This window comes from Pelodiscus sinensis, chromosome 9 (genome assembly GCF_052426305.1).
Source record: "Pelodiscus sinensis isolate ZL-2025 chromosome 9, ASM5242630v1, whole genome shotgun sequence".
NCBI lineage: Eukaryota > Metazoa > Chordata > Testudines > Trionychidae > Pelodiscus > Pelodiscus sinensis.
Genome location: NC_143060.1, coordinates 37,736,582 through 37,761,692, shown reverse-complemented (window position 1 = coordinate 37,761,692; position 25,111 = coordinate 37,736,582). Strand labels below are relative to the sequence as shown.

The following is a 25,111-nucleotide window of genomic DNA, read 5'->3' as shown; positions in this document are numbered from 1 at the left end:
TTATTATGACAATAACTCCAGAAACACTTGAGAAGTATTCAAATACTATGGTGACGAATGATCCATGTCACATTATCATCACAGGAATACAAGAGAGTATGCACAGAAACAGGGATGCTGAACCAATTTGCTAGCGGGAATGCTGAGAGCCTCTGAACCAAACCATGAACTCTTCAGATAATGGAACCCCCATTCAAGGCAGAGGGTAGGTGCAGAAGCATTTCCAGAACCCTTAGTTCCAGAACTTACGCACAGACATTCACCTTCAAAAGTTACACATTTCTAATTTGCTGAACAAAAAACAATTCCTCTAGTTTTGCTGATAATTTATTTGGGCAAGAAATTATTTCCAATAGATGGCATTGGTACACACTAACAAATTAGGGATGTTAAAATTAGATTAATCAACTAATCAAATAGTCAATAGAATTTCCATTAACTATTTGATTAGTCAATAAGGGTACTTCCGCTTTGAAATGTAGCAGGAGTCTGCACAGCTGTTGCTACATTTCAAATGTGGAAGTGCTGCAGGGAGTTCTGCCTTTGAAATATACAAGAACCCATGGGGGGGGACTCTTGTACATTTCAAAGGTGGAACGCCACTGCTGCATCCCTGCCCCCTCCCATGGAGCTGGAACTGGGGGGAACCTGCTTTTAAGCCAGCTCCCTCCAGAGGCCTCTCCTGTTCCCTCCCCTTGCTGCCTCTTTCTGATAGAGGCAGCAAGGGGGGTGGGAAGTGACTAGTTGACTAGTGTGTCAACTATCCAATAAGCTTTTGCTTATCGGATAGTCAACTAGTCGCTAACAGCCTCTCCCCCAGTTACGAACGAGTTACGGACCGAACACTTGGCCATAACTCGATTTGTTTGTAACTTGGACCCCATTGAGTTACATAGCAACCGCACTGTTCGTAAGCGCGTGTTGCGTTCGTAACTCAGGGACCGCCTTTACAGCCGCTCTATGGGAGCTTTGGTCATAAATGTGAACTGTCGTAACTCAACCGTTCGCAACTCAGGGACCGTCTGTACATCCCTATAATGAATTCATTCCAAGTTGTGCACAGCCACAGAATAATGTCATGCAAACCATTTTCTCCAGTTTCATTTTAATGCAGTTTATACTTTCTGCATGTTTGAGTCTGGGGTTTGAATGGACCAAAAATCACAAAAACAGTGAGTAGACCTGTGGCACTTTAGAAACTAACAAAAACATATAGTATCATGAGTTTTCATGGTCAAGATCCACTTCATCAGATGCTCACGTTTTGTTAGTCTCTAAGATGCCACAGGGCTATTATTTTTTTATAGTTACAAACATGGTTTGTAACTCTAATCACAAGAGGATATAAGAAAGAGGAGCAGATCTTTATACAGATATGAGCTACAGGATATATGACAGAGATCGTCAAACTGTGGCTTTGCAGCAACATGCAGCTCTTTTACTGTTAAAACGCAGCTCCTGGAGATCTTTCCCTGCCCCCCTTCACCGACCAGACTGGTTTGGTAGAGTGGGGGCTTTTGCCCATTGCCATGGGGAGAGGGTCCACAGCCCTGAGCCCTAGCAGGTGTGCCCTGCCTCACTATTATATGCAGCTCCCAGGGTCAGTAAGTTTGGCCACTCCAAAATATAACAAGAAAGATATTTCTACCACCTTGGAATCCAGGTACTAACTAGAAGAAAGAAAAAGTTAAAAAAACAAGGAATAGTCTTGCAGCACCATATAAGGGTATGTCTACACTTGCACCCTCTTTTGAGAGAGGGATGCAAATGAAGACATTTGAAATTGCAAATGAAGCCGGGATTTAAATATCCTGCACTTCATTTGCATAGTCGCGTTATGGCGCTATTTCAAAATAGCGCTATTTCGAAATAACAGACGCTGTTAAGACGCGGTTACTTTGAGAGAAAACCCTTCTCTCGAAATAACCCTTATTCCTCATACAGTGAAGTTTACCAATTATTTCAAGAGAAGGATTTTCTCTTGAAGTAACTGCGTCTGTTATTTTGAAATAGCGCTATTTCGAAATAGCGCCATAACGCAATTATGCAAATGAAGTGTGGGATATTTAAATCCTGGCTTCATTTGCAATTTCGAATGTCTTCATTTGCATCCCTCTATTGAAAGAGAGTGCAAGTGTAGACAAACCCTTAGGCTATGTCTAGACTGCAAGCCTCTTTCGAAAGAGGCTTTTTTGAAAGTATCTTTCAAAATAGCCTCTTTCAAAAAAGAACATCTAGACAACAAGCTTTTTCGAAAAAGCGGCTCACTTTTTTGAAAGAGAGTCTAGATGCTCTCTTTCGAAAAAGCGCTGTTTTAATGCAATAGCGCCCGAAAGATGACTTGCAGTAGTCTAGATGCAGGTACAGTTTTTTTTTTAACTTTTTTCCAAAAAAACCTGTAGTTTAGAGATCTTAGAGACTAATAAAACATGTAGGTGGTATCATGAGATTTCGTGGGCACAACCCACTTCTTCAGATGAACTCTTTCTTTAGAAGAAAGAAGACTGCAAAAACAGGCCTCTTCAAATTAACTCTTTTCTCCCCCTGCCCTTTTCTTTGAGGCCGCAAACACTACCTCTGCCCTCTCCCCCCACCCCATAGGATGGGCGCAGGAGCTAAACCACGATGACTGTGCCCCTCTCTAGAACGAAGGTGCTTGGGCGAAGAGGGGTCACCGAAGCGCGGGCTACAGGTTCCCCTGGGAGCCCAGCCTTGCTGAGGACCGAGCCCTCTGCTTGAGGCAGGCAGCTGGCCGGTCTAGAGCAGGGGAAGAGGCTGCGCAGCAGCTCCCCGGAAGGCGCCCTCTTCCGCCAGGCGAGGGAGAAGGGAAGAGCGGGGCAGGGGAGGAGTGTCCCTTCTCCCCCGCCAGGAGCCGGGGTTTTCACTTCTCTGCCGGTGTATAGGCAAAAAGTGAAACCGCTCCGGCCCCGCTCGCTCGTTCCGTTCCCCGGCACCTGGCCGAGGGGAGCGGCGGGGAGCTCCGCACCTCGGCGCGGGACTGAATCACCGCCAGTGACTCAGCCCCAGCCCTCCCCGTCTGCGCCACCCGGCTATAAAGAGCGTCAGTCCCGCCTCCCTGACAAACTTCGCTCGGACAGCGGCAGCGACCGTCCCCTGCAGGCACCTGGACTCGACGCGACGCGAGGGATGGCGAGCGCTTCGGACGCCTTATTCGCAGCCTGGGGCCGGGCGCTGCTCCTGGCCGCGCTGCTCTCCCGGCTGGGTCCCTGCGCAGGTGAGTGTCGCTGCCCAGCGCCGCCCGGTGCCTTCGCCCTCCCTGCCGGGCCAGCAGCTCAGCTGATGCGGCTCGCTCCCCGAGCCCGGGGGCAGTGCCCAGCGGGGCGCCCCGCGGGCCAGTCTGCCCCGCCGCGGAGGGGAGCGGTACAGAGACTTCTGGGGCGCGCCGCTTCCGCGGGGATGCTGTTGGGGTAAAGCCTGGGGGCAATGTCCGGCCCGAGCGCGGGCAGGCGGACGGAGAAACGAGGCTGTAGGAGGGGTTTCGAGGGTAAAAGGCAACATCCAGGAGCCCTCCCTGGGAGCTGCACCTGGGCGCAAGAGCCGTGGCTGGCTTGAGGGCCATAACCCCGCGGCCGAAGGGGCGAGACTGGTGCCATCGGTGTGTCAGAATTCCCAGCGCCACCGAGGCTGGCACGTTTGGCTGGACTTGGGAGCTGTAGAGGTGGGGTCGTGCCGCAAATGGAGCCCGTGGCTCCAGGAAGTACCTATGGAATGAACAGGGCTCTGCTGAAACTTAGACTGACGACAGCAGAGCCCATGAGAGCACCAGGGGGGTTTGCCCATTTCCCTTTCTAGGGAAAGTTACATATTTTGCGCCTCTTTTTCTACAGTTCTAGATTCAGAATTAAGTTTCAGCGTTATAGTTGTTTATGGGTAGGTTGGAGACTGATCTTTTATGTTACTAAATGGTAAAGCGAAGGAGAGAAGGCAGGTAATACATTTATTAAGAATGATGTGCTGTTAGCACCAACATTTTACTGGAATTATTTGGAGTCTCGTTTCAATATCTCCACCTTGGACTGCTCTGATTTTTATATATATATATATTTTAAAAGCATATCAAATGAGTTATATACTTACAGAAGCAAGTGATATTCATACAAGGAAACAGATTATAAAAATTTTAAAACAATTATTTCCATTTTAATATAGTTGTGTGAGGAACGTATGACCTTTTAATGCACTACTCCCTGTGCTTTGACTAGTGTTGTAGGATTTTTCACATACTTCTAGTTCTTTAAACTGAATTTAGACTTCATTAAATTTATGATTGGCAATGTTGAAAATTAATACTAAAGTGTACAATATACATGCACTTTTTCACTTTTATAAAACGAAATTTTGCAGTTATTTGGTGCACAGTTTACTTGTCTCTGTGTGCTTTTTAAAATAAGAAAAAAGTAAGTCAGATCTGCAATTGCTATGGTTGAGAATTCATCTGAATAAGAATCAGGAAACTCAGTTATTGGATTCTATACTATAAATTATTTTTACCTATACTGTATGTAATATATATGAATGGCAAATATGATGCAAAATCTCACATTTCTTTCAAGTCTTTACACGCTCATTATAAAATATGTGTGTTGGCTTAAACTGTAGTAAAACAACAGAAGCAAGCAAAATTCTGAACAGTTCCTAGATGCATCCAGTGGTCTTTCTGCACATTTGGGGCCAACTATGCTGTACTGCAAAAGATTTAGATCATCAAGTGGGAGGAGAGGAACTTTCTTCCCACATTTGCCAATAAAAAAAGAATTTTCCATAGCAGAAGTAAAATGAATATGATGTCTGTGATTTTTTTCTCGCCACAAACCATTATAAATAAAATTTTTACTTCTGCTAAATAGGGAATGTAATAAATCTAGAGCTCTATATAATGTGACTCATCACAACTTTTTTTTCCTGTCTTTAAAGGTAATTCAGAACTGCCAACAGCAGTTAATATAACTTGGTCATCAATCAATTTCAAAACAATACTACAGTGGCAACCCAAGCCAACTAACTATGTCTATACAGTAGAAATATCTGGGTAAGTAGATACAATTATAAGTACCCCTGCCCTTCTGTCCACTGGATTATAATGAATGGCAATTTTAAACAGACATTTGAGATCAAGGCAGAAAAAGTATAGTCATGCTGGCAGAATGATTGAATATCTTGAATCTATTAATGTAATGCACAGAGTCCAAACATGGGAACTTTTAGGAAAGTTATGATCCCTATTTTGGGTTTTGGTTGCTTCCAAATGTATGTGTACCTGATTCCAGTCTCTGAGTCTGCTCATTGTAGAAATGAAATGTATGGATCAGATGCTGGCTCTGGGGTTTCAATACAGGCCACCTGGTACTGGAAAATTTGGCCAAAAATATTTTGCACCGGTTTAGAGCCCTTCATGAAGACTACATTTAAAAAAAATCATAGGTTTCATCTGTTAAAACAGGGGTTCTCAAACTTGTGATACCACTGCTGCATGATACCACCCTCTCAGTTGCTTGTGACCCCCCTCTAAGTTGCTTGCGACCCTCCAGAGGGTTGGGACCCACAGTTTGAGAAACACTGTGTTAAAACAATTCCCTCATTTTAATGCTGAGAGAAAGTAGTTGCAGACATCTCATATATATGACTAATTTTATTCTAATTTAATGATTAATGCATTAGTTAAGTACAGGCAGTCCCCGGGTTACGTACAAGATAGGGACTTAGGTTTGTTCTTAAGTTGAATCTGTATGTAAGTCGGAACTGGCGTGAGCCGCTGCTGAAACTGACCACCAGTTCTGACTTACATACAGAATCAACTTAGAACCCCAAGCGTCCCCAAGTCAGCTGCTGCTGAAACTGATCAGCAGCTGATTCCAGGAAGCCCGGGGCAGAGCAACTCTGCCTCGGGCTTCCAGTAGTCAGCGCTGGTCAGTTTCAGCAGCGGCTAAATCAGGACGCCTGGGGCAGAGCAGCTGGGGTGCTGCTGGGTTGCTCCAGTAGCGCCGCTCCTCGGCACTACTGGACCAACCCAGCAGCACCCCATCTGCTCTGCCCCAGGCGTCCTGATTCAGCCGCTGCTGAAACTGACCAGCAGCGGCTGAATCAGGACCAGAGCAGCTGGGGTGCTCCTGGGTTGGACCAGTAGCGCCCAGAGCAGCGCTGCGGGACCAACCGGCAGCACCCCAGCTGCTCTGCCACAGGTGTCCGGAGAAAAGCCTAGTCTTCTGGGGGGGGGGGGGGGCGTGGCGTACTACCTGCGCACCCCCGCAGACCAGGAAGACACGGGCGGCGGACCGAGACGCACCGCGGTCCCGCCACCTGGGTCCTCCACGGCTTTGCTCCCAGTCTCCCTGGTCTGCTGGAGACCAGCAGACCAGGGAGACGGGGAGCAAAGCCTCTGAGGACGCCAGCAGTGGGACAGCCGCGGGGCGTCTGGGCTGTCCCGCTGCCGGCTTCCCCCGCGGCTTTGCAAAGCCTCGGGGAAGCCGGCAGTGGAGCAGCCCAGGCGCGCCTGGGGTGCCCCGCTGCCCGAGCCCCCCCCTCGGCTTTGCAAAGCCGTGGGGAAGCCGGCAGCGGAGCAGTCCAGGTGCGCCTGGGCTGCCTCGCTGCCCGAGCCCCCCCCCCCCCCCCCCCGGCGGCTTTGCAAGCCGCGGGGGGGGGGGGCTCGGGCAGCGAGGCATCCCAAGCGCACCTGGACTGCTCCGCTGCCGGCTTTCCCGCGGCTTTGCAAAGCTGCGGCTTTGCAAAGTCGGATCCGCGTAAGTTGGGGACTGCCTGTAGTTCAGTGCTATTTAGCCTTGCTGGGTAACTTTAAAAATAATCTCTCCATCTAACTGCCTAAGCTTACTTCAGTTCATGGATTATAGAATTAATAAATGGTCTGGTAGCATTTGACTGGTAAAAACTCCAGTCATCTGAAGAAGTGGGCTGTGCCCACGAAAGCTCATGATACATCTACATGTTTTGTTAGTCTATAAAGTGCTACCAGACCATTTTTTGTTTTTTAAATTTATCCTGACTAACTCGGCTACGCCCTGAAGCTATAGAATTAAGACTATATTAAGATTAATATAGACTTCTTCAAAACACAGGGCTAATAAGAAACAAGCACATATTAAGTGCCTAATTTTATTTTTATTACAAAACTGTGTTGAATATCAAATCTTCACTGTGCATATGGTCTATGAATTATCATGTAAACAATGACTGAACATGCCCCAAAGAGAAAATGAATTATTAACTGTCTGCGCACTAGACTTTTGGAAAGCATTTTATTGTAACAATTTCGGACACGTTCCAGTGTCTACAACTGGAAGCTAAACTTCATGAGCAAAGGGTGAAATATGCAATAACTTTCCTGTATTTTTTTTTCCTGTGAGCTCTGGATGAGGGGCTAAATCAGGAGTGGGCAACAATTTTTGAAGGTGGGAGGTACTTCATGAATTTCAGAAGTGGTTGCAGGACACCCCAGAAGAAGTGGGGCCTCAGGTGGAAGGAATGAAGGCAGAAACTTCACGTGTTCCCCCTCCCACAGACCCTGATTGGCCTGGGGGCGGGGAGCGTATGAAGTCTTTGTCCTCCACCCTGCCAAAGGCGCCCGGTGCCTAGAGAGAACTGCCAGCTGTTTTGAACAGCTAGCAGTTTCCTCTGGTGCTTCCTCCATCCCTAGGTCTTGATTGGCCTGGGGGTGGAGGAGTGGTAGCGCGGCCGTGGGCCAGATCAAAGGGCTTCGCAAGCCAGATCCAGCCTGTGGAGGCTGTCTTGCCCACCCCTGAATTACAAGGTCTGGGAGAGGGTTGTAAACTGGGGCAGGAATTTAGAAGGGGGTGCATGGTCTGAGAGGGGGTTGTAAGCTGGGGCAGGAGTGGGTGCAGGGATTTGGGCTATGACCACGGATAGTGGGATGTGACCTGAGGGTAGCATTGGAGGGTGTACAGTGTCTGGGAAGATGTATGGGGGCTGTAGTGGGGGTGCAGAAGGTTTGGGTTACATGGGATAGGAGTGCAGAAAGGTCCATATGAGCAGCTACAGGGTCCATGAGAGGTGGGGAGGGGTACTTCACATGGTGCCTCTCCTGCAAACAGGCAGCTGCTATTGGCCAGAAACAGAAATTTAGTTAAATTTTTAAAAATAGGAATCAAGCATGTTTGTATGGTATGGATTTTTCCCATCAACTTCACAAAACAGATTACTGGTACAAGCATGATGTGTTCAGAAGAAACTGTAAAAATTGTGGACTTTGATGATTACTAAGAACCATTTTATCCCAGGCATTGTATACAACATGCATGAATGTAGATGCATATGCAGGAAACTTTGTTTAGAAAGTGTTATCAATATTTCATTCTTGGTTCCTTTCAGAATCAACTCAAACTGGGAAAAAGTGTGCATCCACACAGAAGAAACAGAGTGTGATGTTACTGACAAACTGGGGAATGTAAAAGACACCTATACTGCACATATAAAGTCTGAAATGCTTACAAGGTCAGAAAACTTTGAAGAGCCATCTTATGCAATCTCCCCAAAATTCACACCATACAATCAGAGTAAGTAGGATTGTCTAGTAATTCTTTGTTATATCACATCACCTTTTTATATCAGCCCTATCGATTCAGTGGGTCTTGGATTGAGCCTAGAGTTTTTCTATTTAGGTTCTCGTTCTTGTCATTGTGGTGTTTGGCCACCTTCTAGCTATAGCGGAAATCTTTCCCACTCCAGGGGACTTGCACCACTTTATCCCTTAACACCGGATTTTAAGTGGTGCCTAGAGTTTTGTGTGAGCGGTGTACATTGGGTTGAAATGTTAATATGCACATTGCCTGGGCCAGTCACTATGGGTACATCTACACAGCAATGTTATTTTGGATCCGCATCTACACTACAAGCAGTTATTTCAACGTCATAATAATGTCAAGCTGGAGGACTTCTCCGACTCCTGTAACTCTCATTTTACAAGGAGTTAGGGAATTCAAGGAAGAGTGCTCCTTCTCAGATTTCCTGCAGTGTAGAGAGCACCAAAAGTGGAAATAAGCTATTTTGACTTAAGCTACACTATTGATATAGCTCAAGGTGCGTATCTTATTTCAGCTTTAGCTCTGCTGTGTAGAAGTACCATCCGTGACTTAGGCACTGTGTTTAAATCTGGTAAAAGTAGAGAATGTGTATGGATTTTTTTGGGTTTGTTTGGGGGGTTTTTTGGAGAGGCAAAGGTTGAGGTAATAATGGGGAATGTTATGTGAAAATTACCAATAATTTTTTCCTATGCCTGGAATTGAGTCTAAAAATGTTTTTGTATTTGTATTAGCTACAATTGGGAGACCTGGGATTCAAACTTATGAACAAATCAACTCCAAGCTGAAAGTGGTAATTGAAGATCCACTTACACCATACAGATTTTCCAATAAAAGCTTTAAAAGTATCAGAGATATTTTTAAAAATGACCTGGAATACACACTATATTATTGGAAAGATCAAAGTACAGGAAAGGTAAATCCTTATTTTGAACTTCCTATACTTCTAATTTTGTATGTTGTATAGTTACAAATCTTCTGTGCTATTTAAAACTTTTACAAAGAATGTCTTCCTGAAGAAACTGTCATTTTTCCCTTTAAATGCAGAAAGAGGCAACAACAAAAAGTAATCAGTTTGAAATAAATATTGACAAAGGAAAGAACTATTGCTTCAATGTACAGGCAACTGTACTCTCTCGCACAGAGAACCGCAAAAGTCAAGAAAGCAAGGTGAATTGTACCAGTCATCAGAGAGATATCTTGGATGGTATGTATCTGGTGAAACAAGTAAACAGACTATTTGTCTTGCTGTCTCTTGCATTCAACAACTTTTTTGTAATTCTCTGTATAAAGCATTGGGATACATAAGTTTCATTGATTCCAGAAGAAATGGCTTTCTGTTTAAATTACTTTGGGCCCCCTTACCCATTCCATATGAAAAACCCAAGAGAAGAATCTTCATGAGGCAATCATTGAGATTTCTACTGTATCTCAACATTACCATTGACTTCAGTGAGAGAAAGTTAGTTCAACAGTGAGCGCTTTTGAACATCCCACCTTTTCCCACCAACTGCAATTGCCTCTTCACTTAAAAAATGTTTTTCCTCTTTTGGGGGCCGGAACTGATGACTTTTCACTGAGATTTCAGATTTCCTCATCGTTGGGCTTATATTTTTCTTTCCCTTTGATAAATAGTTTACTTATAATGAAAGTTTCCCAGCTAAGCAAGTTTGGTTACAATTTGCAGAAGAATACTTCCCGTTTGTTTACTGTGTTACCTGAAAATGACAACAGGCATTCACATGGCACTGTTATAGCTGGCACTGCAAAACATTTTCTTGCCAGATGCACTAAAGATTTATATGTCCTTTCATATTTCAAATACCACTGCAGAGGACATGTGTCTGTGCTTATGATGGGTTCTGCTTGATAACGATACAAAGCAGTGTGGACTGACGCATGTTCATTTTCACCATTTGAGTCAGATGCCACCAGCAGAATTTGCTTTTTTTGGTGGTTTGGATTCTGTAGCTCCCACAACAGAGTCTCGCTTCTGAAAAGCTTCTGAAAGTGTGCTCCACAACTCTTAGAATTTGGATAACACTTCAGATTCTTAAGCTTTGGTTGCGTGTTGAAGCTATCTTTAGAAATCTCACATTGGTACTTTCTTTGCATTCTGTCAAATCTACTGTGAAATTGTTCTTAAAACAAACATGTACTGGGTCATCATCCGAGATACCTATGGCATGAAATATATGGTAAAGCAGAGCAGAAGTCATACAATTCACCCTCAAGGAGTTCAGTCACAGATTAATACCTTTTTTTTTTTATTTTTTTGTGAAAGAGCATCATCAGCATGGAAGCATGTCTTCTGGGATGGTAGCCAAAGCATGAAGGGGCATACAAATGTTTAGCATATCTGGCAGTAAATACCTTGAAACGCCAGCTACAAAAGCGCCATGTGAATACTTGTTCTCACTTTCTGCTGACATTGTAAATAAGAAGCAGGTAGCTGTATCTCCTGTCAATGTAAACAAACTTATCTGTCTTAGCAATGGCAGAACAAGTAGTAGTATTTAGTAGGCATTTTACTTTGTTTTTTGAGTGCAGTTGTGTAACCAAAAAAAGCCTACATTTTGTGAGTTACACTTTCACAGTAAAGGGACTGCACTTCAGTACTTTAAAGAGATTAAATGAAAAATACTATATCGGTTATCTTTTTACAGTGCATATTTGTAATCAAATATAATATAAAGTGAGCACTGTAACTGTTTGTATTGTGCTGTAATTTAAATCAATATTGAAACTACCCAAAATATCCACAATTATTTAATAAATTTCAGTTGGTATTTTGATCAGTTGGCTGTTTTTAAAAGCATTATTTTCTTCATTGGTATCAAGAGAAACACTTTACTGAAAAAAATATCAGATCGTAATTTAGTGCTGTCTGCTCTCCCTTACAGTCCCTTCTCATTCCCTATAAAGAAAGAATCTGTGCATTTTGTATTCATAAGCAGAAACCATTTCTTTCCCCAAAATTTCATTTCCTCTCCCCATCATACAAAAAACATTCCTGCAATATAGAATATTCAATGTGGTATCACAAAATATTTGAGTTCATTAAATTTTGTCCAAACTGTTTTGGTTTTAACAGTGTAAAACCACAGAATAAGTTTCTGTTAAAGTGTCCAAATCTGTTGCACAATCATTATATTTATGGATATAACTGAATACCTGATCCTTTAAGGTTCAGAGTGCTTCACAGGAAGAGATTGGCTTCAAGGAGACATGAATGGTCTTATCACCTCATGAGAGGTATTCAATACATTTATAGGATTGGGATCCATGTTAGTTACTATGTTAAGATAAAGCAAATAAACATTATATAAAAATCTGTATGCACTGATGAGCTGTTAATTCTTTGCTTGCTTTTTCTCCCCCCTCTCCCCCCAACAGAGTATGGGACCGAAGTTTTTATTATCATAGCAGCTGCAGCCATTGTAATCCTCATTACAATCATTGTCTTGTCTGTGACCCTGTATAAATGCAAGAAAACAAAAGCTGCAAAGGAAAAAGAAACGGTGCCACTTAACGATGTTTAAGGAAAATTACAAGAAGTGTCTTTTGTTACTACTTCAAATGCTGCTGCATACCCAGACAGAAAAGCTTATGGTACTTGGAGGGGGGAAAAAAAACTACTGTCTCTAAATATTAGCCTTTACTTAAGTGTAAAGGAACATTTCCTGTTTCTGTGAAACTTTTTTTATATATTTAAAGCAAAACACTACCCTTTTTAAAACCCTGTTTTGATTTTAATATTAGTAAACGGATGAAATATATATGATGAAATATTAACTCAGAGATGAACACTACGATTCCTTCTGCACTTTTTGGATAAGTCAATTGTAGGTTGGTTTATTCTGTGTATCAGTTGATATAGGTTATAAAAACTAAAAGACTGACTATATGACATCCTAACAAGCGCTCGTGAGGCAGAGAAAGTACCATGTCAAACTAACTTTCAAAACCATAATGCAACAGATCCAAACATCTAATAGTCATTTCAAGAAGAATCTGCTGTCCACAGACACACAGAATTACCTGTCTAGACTTTTGGCCACTCCAGCTGCTAAACTGAGTAGCTTGTTTTATTTGCAATCAATTTAAATCAATAGATAACTAATTTCTTGCACGTATTCAATTGGAAATAGAATTTAGCACTTATACTGATGATTAAACACTTGAGAGAACTATTTTATTTTTATAATGGGGTATATAAATTAACTACTTAGGTGATGTGATTTGGAGATACCACTTGCTATTAGTTTTAATATATTTATGACGTTTTTTTATAAATTGGAATAATATTTATACTGGTGATATTTGTATATATTGTGATAATTTATTTAATATACTTTCTTACTGAAATAAAGGTGAATGGGAAAAGATTCATTTTTGCAGATCAATATTCATTTTCGCAATAAAGATAGACATAGATCTAAGAAATGTGGAGCAGAATTTGGCCTCTTTTAGAAAGCCAGGCCCCAGATTATTGCTTTATAAAACAAAACACAGTCAACTACCCCATAGAAAGGAAAAACACGCCGTGAGAGTCTGTAATTCTTGAACTGAACAAAAAGTCATGAAGTGGCCTAGATTGATATTACTTTTATATTTAATTCCTGAGTAATTCCACTTTGTATGTTACTAGTGTAGCCTGACTTACTCTAGAGCTATAAAAATATATACTGTACTTATGCTTAGTGCTCTTCAGCAATCGATCCCAAAACATTTTAATTGTCCTATTGAATAACTATTAATATCAGTTAATTGAATAGTTGAGTAACCTCATGAATTCTTATCGGTTACTCGACTACAGGCAGTCCCCGGGTTACATACAAGATAGGGACTGTAGGTTTGTTCTTAAGTTGAATCTTAAGTTGAATCTGTATGTAAGTCGGAACTGGCATCCAGATTCAGCCGCTGCTGAAACTGATCAGTTTCAACAGTGGCTGAATCTGGACACCAGTTCTGACTTACAGATTCAACTTAAGAACTCCAGGCATCCCCAAGTCAGCTGCTGCTGAAACTGATCAGCAGCTGATTCCAGGAAGCCCGGGGCCGGGGCTTCCTGTAGTCAGCCACTGGTCAGTTTCAGCAGCGGCTGACTTGGGGACGCCTGGGGCAGAGCAGTTGGGGTGCTGCTGGGTTGGTCCAGTAGCGCCACCGCTCCTCGGCAGACCAGGGACACGGGGAGCAAAGCCGCAGCGGCAAAGCCTCAGAGGCGCGGGACCCCTCTGCCTCCCCGGCTTTGCTCCAGGTGTCCCTAGTCTGCTGGAGACGGTCCCCAGCAGACCAGAGGCACCGGTAGCAAAGCGGCAGCGGAGTCCCGCGAACTCCCTGGCTTTGCCACAGCAAAGCCTCAGAGGCGTGGGACCCCTCCGCCTCCCCCGGCTTTGCTCCGGGTGTCCCTGGTCTGCTGGAGACAGTCCCCAGCAGACCAGGGGCACCCGGAGCAGCTTTTCTCGCCCCGGAGGTCGAGGTGGCAGGACCTCTGCGCTCTGGGCGGTCCCGCTGCCTGCGAGCTCCGGGGTGAGAAAGCCCCGTTTGTAAGTGCGGATCCGACATAAGTCGGATCCGCGTAACTCGGGGACTGCCTGTATTCTATAGTCCCCGGGGACAGGACTGGCAGCTACTGCAGTCCAGCCCCAGCCCCAAGGAGCACCCTCTCACTCTGTGCTGCTGATTCTGATACAGAGGTAGCAGCGCAGGCGTGCCAGGTAGGAGCTGATCTGCAAAGGGAGCCAGTTTAAAAACCAGCTCCCCTCGCAGACCAGTTCCTTGTCGCCCCGTGCTGCTGCCTCTGATGGGCGGCTTTAGACTAGTTGCCAGCAACTGGCGCCCTAGGCGAACCATACAATTGGCGCCCCCACCTCCAAACCCCTCAACGATATTGTGCCACCATTTAGCCCCATTTAACTTGGTGCCCTAGGCGACTGCCTAGTTTGCCTATATGCACGGGCCCCCCCTGCCTCTGATACAGGGGTGGCGGCAGCCCCTTTCTTGGGGGAAGTGTGGGTGGTCTATGCTTCTGGACCCAGCATGAGCCAGAACTGTGCCAGGCTGCCTGCCCGTCTACCACCTAATACACTTTAAAAGCAGAGCCGCAGCAGGGATAGGTCCTGGACCCGTCGAAAGCCAGGACTGAGGTAGGCCAACCTGCTAAAAAATTTACTGGGAGGAGGGGGGGGAGGAAATGCATGTAGTCTATAGCATTAACCTACAAGCTTTTGCTTATAGGTTAATCGACTACACTATTACATCCTTACAACCAAACAGTCCTATTGAATTTATTAGGGAATGAATACTATCCTGAAGCATTTTTATACCAACCTATAGCAGACACATCCCACTCAATTAAATTCTATGAACTTTTAGAGCAATTTATCTAGAACTCTATTGGGATAATCTCTCATAGCAAATCCTGCATAATGCAATAGAGAAGGTAAAGCACTGTTAAGTATCTGTATACCCAGGGCTCAACAAATAATACAATCTACTCACCACGGGCGAGTAGATTGTAACCCGGAAGAGCCGGGTTCGGGCGATCTGCGCATGCGCAGATCGCTGGACAGTGCGGCTGGTGAGCGGGGCTTGCCGCGGTTAGGCGAGCCCTTTGTATACCTATCCTATTCAATAAATGGGACAGATGAATCACTGAGATATTTTATAACTTGGTTAAGCCAACACAGCAAACTAGTGATTAGGAATAAAACCACTTTTCCTACCTTAGTCCTCTAATCTATCCCAATAGAGTGTAAACTCGGGAGGGGGGGAGGATGATACATAATAAGAGTTCACCCCGGAAGTGGTATTGCAGAAGACCATCTCTTCCAGAATTTCATACTCATAGCAATGCCTGACAAACACAATGAGCTGATCCATTTCTTTTCTTGGCACTTTTTATGTCATCATTATCTGTGCACTGCTAATTAGATTGTGCATTCAACCAAACTGAAGGTTATGCCAGAAGGTGGAGGGGAACACAAAGATGAAACTATTCATTCAGTTTAGTGTTACAGCATGACTCACTCAAGATTGCAGGCTCTCAACTCTTACTGTATATGTTGTTGGTTTACTTTTTAATATTAATCAGATGACTTTTCAAATTAATAAGAATCATTAATTTTCAAGGTTGAGAAGACTTACTGTAGTCATAAATGTTATCAAATTGTTGAAAATAAGCCAGCCTGTGTTTTTATTTGTTTTTTTAAACGGGCAAAAGGCCAAAGTTTCACATCCCACCAGAGAAACTCTTATCCCCCAGCCCCAGCCAGGGTGGTTGTCCCCTAGGATGCACACTATTAGTGTAGACAAAGTCTGACATAACTCAGCAAAGCGAAGTGGGGAATATCAGAGTCCTAAATGCATCTCAAAGCTGTGCATGGAGTACTAAAAGGACAGGAACTGATGTGTTAGGCAGAGGATGTAAAAAGAATAGGAGTCCTTGAAGCACAAAGGTCTGAGTTAAAGCATTTCTAGCCCACGTCTAGCCAGCCCTAACATTGCACCATTTTTAATTAAAAAAAATTATCTAGAGAATCCTTCTGTGGGGAAAGATAGGGACACATCCAATATGCCTGTGCTCCTTCAGACATCACTAGTCTCCTCTTATGTATACAGTTCCTTAGGCAATTACTAATGCAACAAGGTTTTTATTGTGATGCCCACTGAAGTCCGTAGTTTATTAAAATATTTTTTGTTTTAAATCCTCTCAATATTATGTACTAGCTGTTAATGACAACATGTACTTAAGTTAGAAATAAAATCAATTTAACATAGCACACTAAAGTCTAATGAAACTTTAGAGATCTATGCTAGGTGCAACAAAAACCAAGCAAAATATACATTTCACTTCTAGTATTGCAAACTCAGCTCTTTGTAATGGCAAGTCTGCTGCTAAGAAAAATAATGAAAGGAAAATAATGTGATTATGAGCTTAGCTTGGATCACTACTCATATGACAACTCTGGACAAACAGCTTATGGCATTGCATAAGTGACAAACTTAGCAAGATTACACAGCTGCATTTTTGTAATACTGATTATTGTTTCGCCTGGTAGCACAATTCCAGAGCCTTGCAACATGAGACTATTATAATTGTACCGAAGAAAATTTCATAGCAGATTAAAATAAGCAGAGGACTACAGTATGTTCTCACTTGTTCCTGCCCAACTGCACTGCTTTCAAGGAGCTTGTCTGGGTATACAGTATCAGAAATTAGGGTTTGGAACATAGTTTTCAATTTAATCAAGTGTGATTGATTAGTTAGGAACATGCACGTAGCCCTCCTTCATGCATGGGTGGTTCACTGAATTAATTAGGATAGAGTGTGTGTAAGCAAGTGAAGTAAGCTGGAGCACACCCAGAAAAAGGTATTGAACACACCTAATTTTATTTAGCATAATTAGCTCAATTAATATCTTCCTTGTCTCATCCTATCAACCTACTCCTTGTGAGTAGTTCAGCACACTCACCCTCTTAATTAATAGCTGTGCAGAAAGAAATACTATCCTTTACTTTTTTGTGATTCATTGTGTACACTTAAAGTATGTCTAGACTGCATCACTCTGTCGGCAGAGGAATGAAGAATTAGGCAGGCCGACATTGCAAATGAGGCAGGGATTTAAATATCCCGTGCCTAATTTGCATAAAATGGCCACCATGTTTGGCCGACTCAGAACTTTGTTGGCAAAAAGCAGCAGTCTAGAGGGGAATCTGTCAAGAAAGCCTTTTTCGACAAATCCCTTATGCCTCCTGCAAGAAGGTTTACAGGAAAGGTTTACAAGCAAGTAAGTGGTCCCCCTCATGCCCAGATGCCCACACTCCTCTCAACCTCCCCCCTCACCAAAATCCTGCACCCCCAGCCCACTCCCCCCCCGTCCCCTGGCCAAACACCCTGCCCCCAGCCTGCTCCTGCCTCCTCCCTTGCTCCTGCCTCCTCCCCCTAGGGGTATGTCTACACTACCCCGCTAGTTCGAACTAGCGGGGTAATGTAGGCATACTGCACTTGCAAATGAAGCCCGGGATTTGAATTTCCCGGGCTTCATTAGCATAAGCGGGGCGCCGCCATTTTTAAAACCCCGCTTGTTCGAACCCCGTGCAGAGCGGCTACATGGGGCACGAACTAGGTAGTTCGAACTAGGCTTCCTAGTTCGAACTACCTAGTTCATACCCCGTGTAGCCGCGCTGCACGGGGTTCGAACGAGCGGGGTTTTAAAAATGGCGGCGCCCCGCTTATGCAAATGAAGCCCAGGAAATTCAAATCCCGGGCTTCATTTGCAAGTGCGGTATACCTACATTACCCTCCTAGTTCGAACTGGGAGGGTAGTGTAGACATACCCTAGCACCCTATTCCCAGCCTGCCCCTGCACCCAAACTCCCACCCAGACCTCGCACTTTCACCCCCTACTACACCTCACTGCGTACCCAGATCCTCGCTCCCATCCCTATCCCACTCATGGCAGCCTTGGTCTTAACCCTTTGTTTTTTGCCTCACCCCAGAGCCTAGGGAGCCCACAAAATCTACTAACCCTGGAGCCCCAGAAGACTCCTGGAGCACCAGGGGAGTGAGGTGTTTCAGTTGGGGATTTGGGGGGGGGGGGTTGTTTTGTATTTTGCTCACTTATGTGGTCCACAACTGATTTTTCTGTGGGTCAGTGGCCCCAACCCAAAAAAGATTCCTCAACCCACCATAAATAAAGACAATGTTGAAACCTTTTCTGCTGGACATATTATTTGACTTTATTTAAAATGAAACCCCTATCTGGCCTCAGTGTCATAGCACTTCTGAACCTCCCCTCATGCACCAACCCTGAGCCCATCATACGCGTGAACTCCCTACCCCTCATATCCTCACATTCCCAAACTCCTGCACTTCCACATCCACAGTTCCCTGCATGTGTTCAACTGCCCCTCCCACCACCTTACTCCATCTTGCAGCAGAGCTGCTCCCAGGACTCTCCTGCTAGTTGTGCAGAGAAGGATTGGGGTGAACAACAAGAGGGGGATACTGATGTCTGGGTGTGTGTCTGTCCCTGTATCCCATCTCCGCAGAGCAGGGGTTGGGAAAGAGACACAAAGAAGCACTTTTCCTAAGATTCCTCCAGCAACCATCTGTCTCTCTCTCATTGGATCCTCCCAAATAAGACACTAGCAGCATTTCCCAGCTTTCTATAGCTTCTCCTGAATGCCCAAATTAAACATTTATACAAAATAATGGCAAATTAACCCTAATTTTCCTTAGACTAAACTTTTACAATAAACCCTACTGAAAGTGGATTATGCTCCGATTTTTTTTAAGTCCCTACTTCAGCATATACAACAGCATTTTCATATGATTATTTCTGATCCATTGTTCACTAGAGCTAATATAACCAACTTAAAACCCAAGAGGACTTGCTTTTCCAGTTCTTTCTTACTCTTGGTGATGTAAATTTCATGCTTGTATTTTATTCAATCATATTACACAGTGAAATATTTAAAACAAATTTACTTGAACATTAGTCATCTTATAAAGAGAATCTGTGCTCACTTTTGCACTCAAATATTTCACCAACAGACCAACTAAATTAAAGCCCTTCTTCACCTTGGTGGAAAAATTAACATTTTCCATTGAGATTGCATAAAACATTTCTCATTCATTCTTTCAAAAGTAAATCATAGTGCCAGAATTAATTTCACAATTTTTAAAATTATGTCAGTACAGTGTACAGTAGTTAAGCAATATCAGAGCGTATGAGAGCATTTTAAAAATATGAACAAAATATTAAATTTATTTAACTTAATAGCTTTTACCCGACGTGATGATGTCCTGCATACTTTTTTCTCTATTCAGATCACATCACAGATACTTTTGTTGCAATAAAAATAGCAGTTGATTTGGTTTCTTGCCTCTCCATTTTATTCACATTTAATTTATTTCTGCATAACATCAAGAGTAGAGCCAGCTCCCTTCCTTGTACGGCCACTTGGGTAACATAGCCATAGATCAGGGCTACTGAACTTTAGAAGCCGCAGGGGCCACAATAATACTCACGCTGTGGTGGGCCAGTTAACTGGTTAACCATATAGTTTAACCAGTTCACATTTTAAACAGGATTTTACATCCATATTGCCTATCCCAACATGGTATAAAAATAATGCAGAGGGGCTGTGATTCACAGATGGCTCTGTTGTACTAATCGATGTGTTACTCAACACTGCTTTACATACAAAGTTGCACCACAAAATAGCTATTCACTTAATCTTTCTGAGCACTGGGAGCTCAATTTGGTACCTTACCAAAGAAACGAATCTAAATGACTTAAAGATTGCTCATTCCTTTCACTGTTAAAATGATACATAATTATAAGTCAAACAAAATATAAGATCCCACTAAGACAGAAATGAAATCCATGAAATATGAAAACATGTTGCTGGGACTGCAGAGGAGGCAATAAAAAAAAATAGTACCACAGTAGTGTAAAATCAAGCTGAACATGATAGCATGTAGATTAGAAAAGCAACAGCATAAAATGTATGAATTAAAGAACAACATTTTCTGGAACACATATAGGCTAGGTCTATACTATACCCCTCTGTCAGCAGAGCTATGTAAATAAAGCATATCGAAAGTGCTAATGAAACGGGGATTTAAATATCCCGTGCTTCATTTGCATAATCATGTTCTGGCGCTGTTTTGAAATGGCGCTTGTTCAAAACTGAAACCATGGTTTAGTCATGGTTCTGCCGACAGCGGGGTGGTTTTTTGACAGATCCTGCCTGTACTCCTCATTTTTTGAGTACAGGCTCTGTGAAAAAATCACCCCACTGTCGGCAGAACCGTGTCTAAACCATGGTTTCAGTTTCGAAATGACGCTTATTCAAAACAGCGCCAGAACGTGATTATGCAAATGAAGCACGGGATATTTAAATCTCTGCTTCATTTGCACTTCCGATGTGTTTTCTTTACATCCCTCTGCCAACAGAGCGGTATAGTGTAGACCTAGCTATACAGTGAGACTTGTCTAGAGTAACAAAAATTGGTTGCTACCTGATGGTGATCTTCTAATACAGATGCAGCAGAACTTGTCTGTTACATTTGAACCAATCTCCTACTATGAGAAGTTGCCTAATCTCTTGAGCCAGTCTCACTATAAACTGAAACATCGAAGATAACAGATTACTTTGAAGATAACAGATTCCATTACTTTGCTAACCTCCAAAATCTGACTATTTTGGGGGAAAAAGTTGTATGGCCCTACTCCTGCACCCAATATATTTTGACAGCAAAATCTCTCATTGAAAACAATTTGCAAAAATCACACTTTAATGTTTGCCTGAACTTCTTACTATAATGCTAAGATTAATGGATTTTTTAAAGATGAGTCAATTTAATAACCATTGTATAAAGAATTCCCTAGAATTCTTCTGAACATACTAATGAAAGTTAATCACCTATTACACAAACTATAACCACACTAGCTACAGCTAGAGGATGTAAGATCCTACTAATCAGTCTTCAATCTCCAGAAAATATCCTGCACTACTTCCTTTATCATAACTTAAAATATTCTATTTGACCATTTGTAAACCTTACATTTGATAAATTTATTTTTAGATAGATAGATAGATTTCACTTTTTAGAGGAATAACTTTTTCCCCCAAGCAAAGTATCCGCTGCCTGCTTAACCTTTTGCCCTCTCAACTAGGATGAGGTCATTACATTTTCAAAACTAATCATTCTTATACTTCTAAGTGCTTTAGTTTTATTAACTATGGAAAAGACAAGTAAAATGTTGTCACTTAGCACCTTAAAATGTGTCCACACTAAGAAGTGGGGCTTTAATTCTCTTTGGAGAAAGTGAAAAATCAACTGAAATATATATTTACAAATAGATTATAAAAAGTTAATAAATTAAGATGTCTGAGCATGCTACAGACATGAGTAATATGTGCTAGAGGTAATTTATCTGCACAGTAGAAGGCATTTCAACAATATGATTTATACACCATTTATAAACAAATTACTGACTTCTGTAGTCAAATCATTTATAACAACTGTTTAACTGCTTACTAAGACATTTATTAATCCTGTATAAGCCATTCATAAATGCACATAAATATAAAAGTATGGTCAATTAATTCTTGGAAGATGTACCAATCACCATGGTATTTAGGCAAATGGCTATCTTGGTTTTGTGATCTACAACCACATAACAGTCATCTGCATAAAAAAATTGTATCAGACATGGAAATTGAAATTAGTATTTAAAACAGTCAAGGGTGCGAAACAATGCTTATTTATCTCCTTAGCACAGCTGTCTGCAACGTGTTAAACAGACCCTGGCTGATATCTTTGGAAAACTTCTACTTGGGTAATTACATGTGCCCAAATCCTAGCTACCTGTACAATACCTGAATAACCAGATCTTGTAAAGCTCAACTCTGCTGACCAGGAGAGGTAGAATTATCTCCTCAGGACGTGAAATATTGTATCAGTAGCTGTAGCTGCTACATTCCTCCTTCCTTTGCTGAGATTTTACATAGGTGGATCATCATACTATAGCTAGTCTCGTTGTGGCCCATTTTCCCACTCTTAAGACTGCTTGGCACTGGTATGAAGAGCTGATTCTCACATGGCTGGTGAGTTACATGGACCTGTGGTGCCCATGCTATATCAATATTCAAACTTTTAGGGTTTTTGCTTCAGATGGTGGAAAAATATACATCTAGCAAGCAAGTTTCTGAGATGGTAGCTTGAAATCGCAGCCAGATCACAAGTCTGGTCTTTGAAAGATATTTTGATTGGAACAGATCTTTCCTTCTCCAAGGTGAGTGTTTTAGGACACCCATATCTTACATTTCATCAGAATATCAATTGTATGAGCACTCTCACACTGCACTATTTCTTACTGAAATACTGGCACCAAATCCTTCCTTTATGAGGAATTTGTACCCACAAAAACGTCACCAGCTCTTTGGAAACAGGGTTTCAGCTTACAGTTGAAATAAAAAAATTGTGTGACTGAGATTCAAGTCTCCTTTGAATCAAGGCCTCCTGCATCTGAGAGCTTTTTGGGTGTTTTATCTGGCTGTACTCCTACTCCAAGCAGAGGATGTTGCAGCGTTTAAAAAAATCACTGGATAGCTTAAGGGATAACATTTATCTAACAGGAAGAAATAAAATGAAATGTAAACACAACATTGCTGTTGATAATATAGCCTGGTTTTATTCCATCTCAGTATCTGCAACTGGCTGTGTGTGTGCTGGAGGCAGAATATGAGCATGTCAACACAAAGTGTACAACACCACATGTTGTTCTACACAAGATGTGTCAGCATTTTTAAATTTCCAGGTGAAGTTTAATGTGACAATCTACTTTTGCGGAGGATGAGTGGGAATCTGTCCTTTTATAAAATCTGTAGAAAAAGAAACAAGTGGCAGACTGCCATTTATTCATTTTAAATAATCTAATAAATAAGGAAATGCTGCACACAGTACATTAAGGTGAACTATTCATTTTAAAGTTATCTGTTAATTATTACAGTCTCACTAGCAGCAACATGTAGAATAATTGCTAAGCACATTCATCTACAGGCAGTCCCCGAGTTACGCGGATCCGACTTATGTCGGATCCGCAGTTACGGACGGGGTTCCTCTCCCTGGTCTCCAGCAGACCAGGGAGAGGAAGCAAAGCAGCGGAACACGTGGGCAGCAGACAGGGCTGTCCGCTGCCCACGCGCTCCGAGGCTTGGCTCTGCTTTGCCCCCCCCCCCCCCCCGTCCCCCTGGTCTGCATCTGGGCTGTCAGCTGATCACGCGCTCCGCGGCTTGGCTCTGCTTGGCTCTGCTTTGCCCCCCCCCTCCCCCTGGTCTGCAGACCAGGGGGACGGGGGGGGGAGGGAACGGGGGCAAAGCAGAGCCAAGCAGAGCCAAGCCGCGGAGCGCATGGTCAGCTGACAGCCCAGACGCGTCTGGGCTGGCAGCTGGCAGCGCGCTCCGCGGCTTGGCTCTGCTTTGCCCCCCCCCCCATCCCCCTGGTCTGCAGACCAGGAGGACGGGGGGGGGGGGGGGGAAACCAGAGCAAAGCTGCGGAGCACGCGGGCAGCGGACAGCCATGGCGCGTCTGGGCTGTCCCGCTGCCTCCGTGCTCCGTGGCTTTGCTCCAGACACCTGTGGTACAGCAGCTGGACACCTGAATCAGCGCCGCTCTGGGCGCTACTGGACCAACCGGGCAGCACCCCAGCTGTTCTGCCCCAGGCGTCCTGATTCAGCCACTGCTGGTCAGATTCAGCAGCGGCTGAATCAGGACGCCTGTGGCAAAGCAGCTTGGGTGCTGCTGGGTTGGTCCAGTAGCGCCGAGGAGCGGCGGCGCTACTGGACCATCCCAGCAGCACCCCAGCTGCTCTGCCCCAGGCATCCCCAAGTCAGCCGCTGCTGAAACTGACCAGTGGCTGACTACAGGAAGCCCCTGCCCCGGGCTTCCTGGAATCAGCCGCTGATCAGTTTCAGCAGCAGCTGACTTGGGGATGCCTGGGGTGCTTACGTTGAATCTGTATGTAAGTCAGAACTGGCGTCCAGATTCAGCCGCTGTTGAAACTGATCAGTTTCAGCAGCGGCTGAATCTGGACGCCAGTTCCGACTTCCACACAGATTCAACTTAAGAACAAACCTACAGTCCCTATCTTGTACGTAACCCGGGGACTGCCTGTATTTTCCAGCATGCTGTCACTGTCTTACAGAGAAGGAGTTCATGTGTCTTCAAAAGCAAGTATGATCCTATGAGCAGGAAGGATAATGTGATCCAGCACAGACAAGCTTTCATCATCGTAGTCCTTCATGCCCACTGGCGTACAGGGCAGCTAGAAAGATCCTCCACTTCTGTCTGTCTCTGGCCAGCTTCTCAGTAGTGCCCCAAGTGTAATTCATGCTCTTCATTTCTACTTCAACGGTCCGGCGCCATGTTGTCTTGGGTCGTCCTCGTTTTTGCTTCCCTTCAGGTGTCCAGTGCACAGCAATCTTTGTGATGGAGCTTCCATCTTTTCATGACGACGGTTGCCATGTCATCTCGTTTACACCACGCAAAAAGGTCCTGATTTGAAATTATTTTTGGCCAAAAATTACGGAGGATCCTCCGAAGACTTCTGGTGTGAAAAGTTGACAATTTATTGAGGTCATACTCTGTCATCCGCCAGCATTCTGATCCATATAATAGTGTTAATAAACCACAGCTCTGATAAAACTTCAGTTTGTTATGGATGCTATATTGTGATGACCTCCATACAGCATTCATACTCATGAAGACATTTCTGGCTTTACTAAGTCTGCTCTGGATATCACTTCTGATGCCTCCATCTTGTCTGATAATACTACCCAAGTATGTAAAGCTCTCTGTGATTGGTAGGTCGTGGCCATCGATCTTAATTGATGCTGGTGCCTCAATATTTAGGGTCATGTCTTCTGTCTTCTTCTGGCTAACTCTTAGTCCAACCTGTTTTCCAAAGGTGCAGAGTCGATTTGTCTTCTCTTGCATATTACGATGCATATGGGAGAGCAGC

At 43.6% G+C, this 25,111-nt stretch overlaps 1 protein-coding gene across 1 annotated transcript; it reads left to right on the top strand.

The window, feature by feature from the left end:
• Positions 1 to 2,815: 2,815 nt before the first annotated feature.
• On the top strand, positions 2,816 to 12,958 carry F3 (coagulation factor III, tissue factor). Its single transcript, XM_075936567.2, has 6 exons — positions 2,816 to 3,235; positions 4,936 to 5,050; positions 8,362 to 8,546; positions 9,305 to 9,486; positions 9,618 to 9,777; positions 11,967 to 12,958. Exons 1-6 carry the CDS (start codon positions 3,148 to 3,150, stop codon positions 12,110 to 12,112), a joined length of 876 nt encoding a protein of 291 aa, XP_075792682.2. The 5' UTR covers positions 2,816 to 3,147; the 3' UTR covers positions 12,113 to 12,958.
• The last annotated feature ends 12,153 nt before the right edge of the window (positions 12,959 to 25,111 follow it).